Below are 9,972 nucleotides of genomic sequence, written 5' to 3' on the forward strand. Positions count from 1 at the left end.
CTAATATAGGTAAAATAGCTTTTAAGTTCTTTGCTTCCCATAAATGGAACACTGTTTATTCAAGAGGACTTGAAACTAACCCAGTATTTGTCTGTCAACCAATTTAGGAGCATTTTAGAAGCTAAGGATGTGCCTCAGTGCTGTTGTTTAAAATAATTCTCTGATTTAATTTTTTTTAACTTTATGTTATTTTTAATACTTCATTTCTGAGTTGTATAATGTGTTTTGTTATTTTGTCTTTTGTTTTGTTATGGTTTGTTTATTTATTGTTCATCTGTATTATGTACCCTCAATCAGGGCATTGCAAAAGAGCCCTGTGCTCAGTCAATTCTCCCTGAATAAATAATGATGATGATGAAATGTGAGCCTGAGCAGAAACACCGTTCCTGATTGTGTATGTGACCTTGCCACCGATCTACAACAACAGCTGATGGGAAAGGGAAAAGATTTAATCGCATACTCCCTTGCTGTGGATGAGAGCAGCGACACATCTGATACTGCCCAGCTGTCAATCTTCATCCGTGGAGTGGACTCGACTCTCTGCGTTATAGAGGAACTTTTGGGATTTAAATCAATGCATGGCACAACTATGGGGAAATATCTCTTTGAAATGGTATCCAAATGTGTAAATGAAAAGGGGCTGCCTTGGGATAAACGTGTGGGACTGACCACAGATGGAGCGCCTGCGATATGCAGAAAAGAGAGGCATAAGAAATGAATGCCACTGATGTTTATCTTATTGAAAAATTTGATCTCTGTGGCAATAGGCAATAACTAATAGGTTGTTTGTCCCAGATGCAATAGGCCTATGTTAAACTTAAGTTCATGTTTACATATGAAAAAATATAATATATCTTTTTTTCTTTTTCAGCCCTCAACTTGGACGCAGTTTTTCATTTTGGCCCTCTGTGTATTTTAGTTTGACACCCCTGCCTTAGGGATTGGTTGGACATTATAGTCCCTGTAGCTGGAAAGCCCCTTTCCTGCAATGCATCCATGAGGTTGATGGTTGTGAAGTACTGGTCAAAGAAAAGGTGACTTCCTTTTGGAATGGATTCCGCCATGCGTAGGACTGAGCCTACTCCAATGCCCTGTTTTTGGTTGCTGAATGTTTTCGGCCCCTGATAGACCCCTGATCCAACATAAGGCCATTTGGAGATGCAAGAACGAAGACCTTGAGGCCAGTAGGGTTTGGCTTGCCCGGAACAAATTGTCTGACTGGACAGCGTCCAGTAAAAGCTATAATTTGCTCATCAATGCAGACCTTCTGGGATCTTGGGAGGCTGAGGCAGCCTTGCCTCACACGGTCAAGTAATGGCCTGACTCTCCACAGAATGTCTGCCTTTTTCTGGACTTCAGTTACCCACCAGATCATCGAATCCTAAAATTCTTTCCTTCTCCACCATGATGATTGGAACAATCACTATAACAGTCGGAAATCTGTTGCATTCCCAGAATACCCTTGGAGTCTCAGCCCAACTCCTGGCATCTCCTCTCAGGGAAGTCTGGGAACAAACAACAAACAGGAGTCAGCAGCCACTCCTGCTCCACACCCTGAGCCAATGACAGAAGAGCATTAATGAAAGGCTACATACTGGCCATTTTCACTTTCAGATTCACTGGTTAGAGTTACTGGTAGAGTCGGGTGCAAAGAGGGCTTTTACTGAAAGTCAAGGTAAGTAAGTCTTATAGTCTTGTAGTGTATAAGTAAGCATGCTTAGTTGACGAGTATGTAAGTCTTGTAGTCTATAAGTAAACCTGCTTAGTTAATGAGTATGTACTTCTTACCACAGTTCATTACTGGTGTTAATGAACTGTTGTAATGAACAGTATGTACTTGTATGCTAGTAACAGTTGGGTGGTTCCTAATAGTTTGCTTAATCAAACAAGTCAGAGAGTGTGTGTGTTGTGTGCGTGTGTGTGTGTGTGTGTGTGTGTGTGTGTGTGTGTGTGTGTTGCGTGCGTGTGTGTATGTGTATGCTTGCCTGTGTATGTTTGTGTGTGTGCGTGTGTGTGTTTGAGAGAGAGAGAGAGAGAGAGAGAGAAAGAGACAGACAGAGCGGAGAATACATTTTTCAGTAATATTCTCACCCAAAGCTTCTTCCATCCACAGAAGGTGAAGACAGAAGTATATATGTCATATCCTGTCCAGATGTGGAAGCTGGGCTCCATCTTCATCATCTCAGCCATCTTCATCCTCACGGCTCCCTGTGTGTTCTGCTCCACCTGTGGTGCCCATGAGTATCCAACAGGCCCACACACATGCTGTCCTATGTGTGAAGCAGGTCAGGCATCTCTGTGTGTGTGTGTGTGTGTGTGTGTGTGTGTGTGTGTGTGTGTGTGTGTTTGTGTGTGTGTGTGTGTGTGTGTGTGTGTGTGTGAGAGAGAGAGAGAGAGAGAGAGAGAGAGAGAGTGTGTTTCTGTCTACTTGTGTGTATGTGTTTGAGTATATGTGAACACTCTCCATGGACAGCCTTGCTAAGATAAATAAAAGAATATTGATCCGTCATCACCTCCGGTGCAGCAGTGTGTGAGTGTGTGAGTGTGTGCGTGTGTGCGTGTGTGTGTGTGTGTGTGTGTGTGTGTGAGTGTGTGAGTGTGTGCGTGTGTGCCATGAGTATCCAACAGGCCCACACACATGCTGTCCTATGTGTGAAGCAGGTCAGGCATCTGGACCTGTTGGGACCCCATCTCCTCTAGGCTGAACTGGGTCATATTTACTTTATTACAGACATAAAAGCAAAAGCAAAAGCAAAACTACTCTTTTTCTTCCGGTGTGTGTGTGTGTGTGTGTGTGTGTGTGTGTGTATGTGTGTATTTGTGTGTGTGTGTGTGTGTATGTGTGTGTGTGTGTGTGTGTGTGTGTGTTTGTGTGTGTGTGTGTGTGTGTGTGTGTATGTGTGTGTGTGTATGTATGTGTTTGTGTGTGTGTGTGTGTGTGTGTGTGTGTGTGTGTATGTGTGTGTGTGTGTGTGTATGTGTGTGTGTATGTGTGTGTGTGTGTGTGTGTGTGTGTGTGTGTGTATGTATGTATGTGTGTGTGTGTGTCTCTCTGCCTCCTTCACTGATCCCTGACTTCCTCTGCGTCTCCCACCCTCTCCACAGCTATCTTGCACGTCAGAGAGGTGGTGTCACTTGGTCCTTTGTGGTTTCCTGTGCTTTCTCCTTGTTCCACTGTTTGCTTGTGTTTTATCCTCTGTGCGTTCTCCTTGTTCCACTGTTTGCTTGTGTTTTATCTCATCTGTGGTCTGTGTGGTTAGCGTCACTGCTTTGCAAACGGTTGATTGGGGTTTGAGTCCCGATCGCTGCATATTGTCTGTACGTCGCTTTGGATAAACGTTTCTGCTGAATACCAGCGCTATACCTTTATTGTTCTAAAACTTGGCTTTTTTAACAGTGTCAAGTGAATACATATGAATGCAGTACATATGAATAAACTGTATATGTATGCTGTTTGGACGTTACGTGTTTTATATAAATTATTTATACCTGATTGCAGGATCCTATGTGTTCAGACACTGTGAGAAGTCCAACCCAACGGTTTGTGAACAATGTCCCACTACAACGTTTACAGATGAGGAAAATGGACTGCTGCGGTGCAAGTCCTGCACAGTCTGTGACTCAAGTACGCGAACTCTTACATTCATGCTGAGAAAACCTGCGGTTTATCCGTTTGATTCTGTTAAACTTGTCTTTGGTTCCAACAGAAGCCGGGTTAAAGGTTAGGAGGGCGTGTAGCCCAACATCAGACACACTCTGTGAGCCTCTGGAAGGTCACTGGTGTACTGACCCCATCGAAGATGGCTGCCTAAGAGCTGTGGAACACACCAAGTGCTCACCAGGGCAATACGTCAAAGATAAAGGTGTGTTCATTCTCCACAGACACTAAAGTGTGTGACAAGTGTGTTAAACAGTGTCTGCTTAGTCATGGTGTTCAAAAAATATACCTTTATTGTAAGGGTTTAGAAAAATGGCTTGCATAGATGGTTAAGGTAGTCCATGATGTGACTCATTTAACACACACACACTCTCACACACACACAGGTACAGCCTATTGTGATACGAGATGTGAGACCTGTGGGTATGGCACAGTCTCAGATGGGTCTTCGACTTCCTGCAGGTCACACACACAGTAAGTCTGCCATCTCTCAAAGTCTCTGAATCACTTCCAGCATTCCCAGCTTTTCCTGAGAGGTTTTACAGTTTCTCCTTTTCATCTTGACAGACATGACACAGACATGGAAGAACATCGAACGAAGAGAGTTGCTTCATTTTCAGTTGATGATTGTGACAATGTCAAAACTGGCACAGCCATTGCCTTTGTCAGTTTCATAGCTACCTTGATTTTCACTTGTGTGGACAAAAGTCCTCAGAGAAACTTGCAACCTTTAATGTTCTCACTAATGTTTATGGGCATATGTGGTGTTTTGTGTGCATATGTGTGTGGACTGAATTACTTTTGTGTGTGTGTCAGTGTGATTGGGTGTGTGGGTATATGCGTGTGTGTGTGTGTCATTAGATTGTGCGGGACACGTTTTATTTTCTTTGAGCGTGATTGATTGTCTTTATTAAAGCTTTAGATTTATTTATTACCGTACCATAATGCAGACCATCACAGCACAAGTGATATCCCATACAATACGACACACACACACACAAACACACACACAAGCCCTACAGTACTGTGCAAAAGTTTTAGGCAGGTGTGAAAAAAATGCTGTAAACTAAGAATGCTTTCAAAAATGGATGTGTTAACAGTTTCTTTTCATCAATTAATAAAATGCAGTGAATGAACAGAAGATACATCTAAATCAAATCAATATTTGGTGTGACCACCCTTTGCCTTCAAAACAGCATCAATTCTTCTAGGTACACTTGCACACAGATTTTTAAGGAACTCGGCTGGTAGGTTGTTCCAAACATCTTGGAGAACTAACCACAGATCTTCTGTGGATTTAGGGTGCCTCAAATCCTTCTGTCTCTTCATGTAATCCCAGACAGACTCGATGACTTAGTGCATTTTGCAACTGGCACTTACATTTGCATTATTTTGATGCAAAGGTAAAAGTGAAAAAATGCTGTGTCATATTGCATGACCAATTTGTACACTGTGGTGTCACAGCTATTTACCTCAGATAATTGTATGCACCAATCTTCATGTAATCCCAGACAGACTCGATGATTTACAGCATTTTTTCACACCTGCCTAAAACTTTTGCACAGTACTGTATATACTTATAACATTTATCTGTACAGACAAACATGGCCCCTTGTCTTATTGTCGTAGATTACTTTTATTTTTCACACACTTATATGATTTATCACACCAGGTTTTCTCTGAACAACTGTAATTCCTCCGAGGGTCTGCATGTGATTTTTGTTATTAAACCAAGACCTACTGAAGAGATCCACTACGTTTGTGTCTGAGTGTGTTTGTGCAGCCCACACCCAGCATGGGAGACTAATGGGAGGGAAACACAGCTTCGCCAGCGCAAACAAACACAACCAGGTTACTATGCAACCAAGACTCACATCATTGAACTCACTATGTGACTGGTGTTAGATGCAGTGACCTCAATAGTGTGACTGGTGCAGTGACCTCACTAGTGTGACTGCTGTTAGGGTGCAGTGACCTCACTAGTGTGACTGGTGATAGGGTGCAGTGAAGGGAACTCTATAGGTATGAATGACCTCACTAGTGTGACTTGTGTTAGGGTGCAGTGACCTCACTAGTGTGAGTGGTGTTAGGGTGCAGTGACCTCACTAGTGTGACTGGCATTAGGGTGCAATGAAGGGAACTCTATAGGTATGAATGACCTCACTAGTGTGACTGGCGTTAGGGTGCAGTGAAGGGAACTCTGCAGGTATGAATACGGCCTCACTGCAGTGGTTGTGGTCAGCACTGTGTGTGGCGTTTGAATTCACAAATAAGTCATGAGGTATGCTACCTGCAGTGCACACAAAGCGTAGGTGTGCGTGTCATTTCACTACAAAGCTACAGACACATAAATTGCGGAGGTGAGAAGGGCCAGGATACCAAACCTCCATCCTGATGTGCCTCATGCCCGTCCTCATTTTGTGTGCGGCGGATTCGCATTCATGCACGTTCCGGTGTAACAGGCCTAATTAACCCCCGCCCAGATTAAACCTGGGTATACTTTGGCCCAGGCCAGAGTATACCCCGGGGATAAACTGTCCTAGGCCAAACTATACCCGGGGGTGTAAAATAGCCTAGGCCATACTATACCCCTCCAGGCCAGAGTATACCCGGGGATAAACTGTCCTAGGCCAAACTATACCCGGGGGTGTAAAATAGCCTAGGCCAGACTATACCCCTCCAGGCAGGGCCTGTTCTTCCTATAGGCGACAAAGGCAGTTGCCTAAAGCGCCACCTAGAGGGAGGCGCCAAAAACTGCGCCTAGCAAAAAAAGATATATATATATTTTGCGCCCCTTCTATTTCTCCAACTAATATTTTGACATTAAAAAATATATTTAACATAATAAATCTAAAGAGGTAGGGGTGTTGTCAGAACATGCTAGCGCATTGATGGGTATGGGTCGAGTGTGGGTCGAACGACAATACAAATACAAAATTTAATTAATTATTTTTTCGAAACTTGCATGCACCTAGTGCAGTACATTCTTAATATCATTGGTTGAATGTTGCCCGGTTCTGTATCCCTCCTCCACTCCCTGAGATGCGCAGACATGCAAGAGACGTCCTAACAAACGTTAGATGATGGCTGAAGTTCAAGCACTCTGGACTCTGGTACTGGAAGAAAAATAATAGATATCTGGACACTTTTTTATCATAACTTGACAGAAAATAAAACACAACGCACTGCAATAATGGGAGAGAAAAGGTGTGGCTTCAAAATAGGTTGGAAGAACACAACAAACCTCAAGAGGCACCTGAAAGTGCACAACCCTGTAATTTATGCTAGTAATCTTTGATCTTAGTTGAAGTCTAATATTTTTTCAGTTTTTCTGGTTGAAGTAATAAAAGTCTACGTTTTACATTTCATCATTTAGCAGACGCTTTTATCCAAAGCGACTTACAAGGATGTATACACATTTTACATTTTATTAAACAACTTCTCTACCTGTTAAAGGTCAGGATAGCTGTCGCGGTTAGAGCTAGATGGAAACTCAGGGAGGACTCAGGAGGTAGAAGATGTTATGAAGATGGGAATATTTATTATCCCAAATAAGGCTCAAAGGCAATAAAAACATTAACAATACTAAATCAATATAAATGAAACTTTCCAAAAAGACATATAGGCATCATAGACTCCATTCAAATATACAATTAAAGTCGACTATACAAAATAAAAGGACTACATTAGCTAGTCCATGAGAGAGCTTGTAGGACGTATGTCCTATTAAACACGGCAACTCTCCCGAAACAAAGAAAAGGCATGTTTAAATATCCTCGACAAGCACCTGTAATTGGCTCATACCAATTAATAACTCACAGGTGTGTCGTAAGCAGGCACCCATGCACCTGTGGCTCACAGCAGCCATACTTAAACCAATTGGCTCATAACAGCCATAAACAATATCCCATACAGCTGGGAAGAAATATACTACACCATGGTAGCAATAAGGCTCGGTGACGGCATAACCGACACATAAGAAAGCAGCCGAAAAACAATTAAAGATAATTCGGGTTACCCCGGAAGTTAAAACTCGCGCTTATACGCGGCAGATTCACGTTACAAACAAGATGCACTCAAGACGAGACTTAAACAACAGTAAGACGAACGCTATGAAATATGACAATATGAGATATGATTTTAACCTAAATAAATGGAACATTTGTGAGACAAGACATTGAATGGTGTGGTTATTTTAAACAGAATGACGTGCCTAACGAACATATAAACTGTACATGTACACGAACATCAAACATGCAAAACACACACACAAAACACCTGCACCCAGTCCAGTAGGGTAGCAGCCTACAGGCTGCAGTGGCGGGTCACGCAGGTGCCCCGTCACACTACCTCCTCTACCACTGTCGTTTTAGAGTTTTAAGATTTAATTCAGTTAGCTTTCTCACTTAACTTACCTGACAAAGCTGAACCCCCAATAAAATGTTGAAAAATTAAGTAATTCTTGTGTATATCACTCAACACTACTGATATCATGGGGGGATAATCTGGCCTGAGGGGGTATGAATTGGCCTAGGCCATCTTAATGCATCACCAATTTCACAAGGTGAGCAGAAGCTAACCATACCTAAGGATATGATAGCTTCTGATATAAAGCAATAATTGAGTTTCTTCAGTTAGTTTTTTGTGCTTTTCATTGCTAGTTGTGTCAGCTATAGTGCCCCGTACTTACAGAAGAACAAGTTGTTTTCAGTTGAAATATCTACTGCTTCAAATTGATCATTTGAGTATTGCACACTCTAGTCGAGCCTGCTCAGAACAGGGCTTGTAATAGGTCGCCTTGCTTTTTAAAGTTAAACCAGCAGTTTTTTTTTACAGAGTGAAAATGAAACCTGCACAGATGATTCACTCACACACTGCCAATGACACACACACACACAATCACACCCTGCTAACGACACACACACACACACACACACACACACACACACACACACACACACACACACACACACACACACACACACACACACACACACAAGCACACAGTGTGTTTATTCGTAACAGTTTCCTGTTAATCTTTTTGGACATGTGACGCAACTGAAGCAGAACTACAGGATGCAAGAATGCAGATGAAATCTATACTGCAAACTTCAAACTGCACGCAATCAATCTCTAACAGCACACCCACAATCTTACATGCATTTATTATGGTCTAACACAGGTTGTTTCTAACACAGGTTGTTTCTTATGATCAACTGTCATCTAGTTAGGTGATAACTTGTTCAGTCGATTCTTATGCATTATAGACAAATGTGTTTAAATGTGTTTTCTTGTCTAAGTGAAACAAACAAAAAAAGTTTCACTGATGAAAACATTTTTGATGGGAACAGAGCTGATGAATCCTTGCTATAGTCTAGCGTATTTCCACTCTGGGAATGAGAGAGAAAGAGAGAGAGAGACTTGACCTTTAAGTGACCTTTATTACCAGTAAACAATAAATATGAAAGAGAAAGAGAAAGCGAGAACAAGAGAGAGAGAGAGCTACGGAGATAGATAGAGAGAATGAGATCGAAGGGGAGAGAGAGGGGGAGAGATATTTTTAACTTTGGATGATAATCACATGAAAAGTATAAAAAACGAATCCTAATAATAATAATAATTCTTTCCTTCTCCACAATGATGATTGGAACAATCACTATAGAGTCGGAAATCTGTTGCATTCCCAGAATACCCCTGGAGTCTCAGCCCAACTCCTGGCATCTCCTCTCAGGGAAGTCTGGGAACAAACAGCAAACAGGAGTCAGCAGCCACTCCTGCTCCACACCCTGAGCCAATGACAGAAGAGCATTAATGAAAGGCTACATACTGGCCATTTTCACTTTTAGTTTCACTATGAGAGTTACTGGTAGAGTCAGGTGCAAAGAGAGCTGTAAGCTGTTATCAACTGTGAAGACTTTTACTGGAAGTCAAGGTAAGTAAGTCTTATAGTCTTGTAGTCTATAAGTAAGCATGCTTAGTTGACGAGTATGTAAGTCTTGTAGTCTATAAGTAAACCTGCTTAGTTGATGAGTATGTACTTCTTACCACAGTTCATTACTGTTGTAATTAACAGTATGTACTTGTATGCTAGTAACAGTGGTTCCTAATCAAACAAGTCAGAGAGAGAGTGTGTGTGTGTGTGTGTGTGTGCGTGTGTGTGTGTGTGTGTGTTTGTGTGTGTGTGTGTGTGTTGTGTGCGTGTGTGTATGTGTATGCTTGCTCGTGTATATTTGTGTGTGTGTTTGAGAGAGAGTGAGAGAGAAACAGAGCGGAGAATACATTTTTCACCAATATTCTCACCCAAAGCCTCTTCC

The 9,972-nt window shown here is 42.1% G+C and overlaps 1 protein-coding gene across 1 annotated transcript; it reads left to right on the forward strand.

Moving 5' to 3' along the window:
* Nucleotides 1-2,015: 2,015 nt before the first annotated feature.
* On the forward strand, nt 2,016-9,448 carry LOC116224386 (tumor necrosis factor receptor superfamily member 14-like). The gene is made up of 6 exons (XM_042710323.1): nt 2,016-2,285; nt 3,500-3,625; nt 3,708-3,863; nt 4,045-4,132; nt 4,226-4,353; nt 9,390-9,448. Exons 1-6 carry the CDS (start codon nt 2,135-2,137, stop codon nt 9,446-9,448), a joined length of 708 nt encoding a protein of 235 aa, XP_042566257.1. The 5' UTR covers nt 2,016-2,134.
* Nucleotides 9,449-9,972: the final 524 nt, after the last annotated feature.

The sequence above is a fragment of the Clupea harengus genome, chromosome 17 (assembly GCF_900700415.2).
Source record: "Clupea harengus chromosome 17, Ch_v2.0.2, whole genome shotgun sequence".
Taxonomy (NCBI): domain Eukaryota; kingdom Metazoa; phylum Chordata; class Actinopteri; order Clupeiformes; family Clupeidae; genus Clupea; species Clupea harengus.

Bases quoted from the DNA above. Each gene is read 5' to 3' on its own strand.
- LOC116224386 (XM_042710323.1), top strand. From the start codon at position 2,135: ATGTCATATCCTGTCCAGATGTGGAAGCTGGGCTCCATCTTCATCATC. The intron at 2,286-3,499 runs GTCAGGCATCTC...ACCTGATTGCAG, and splicing joins CTGTCCTATGTGTGAAGCAG to GATCCTATGTGTTCAGACAC. The intron at 3,864-4,044 runs GTGTGTTCATTC...ACACACACACAG, and splicing joins GCAATACGTCAAAGATAAAG to GTACAGCCTATTGTGATACG.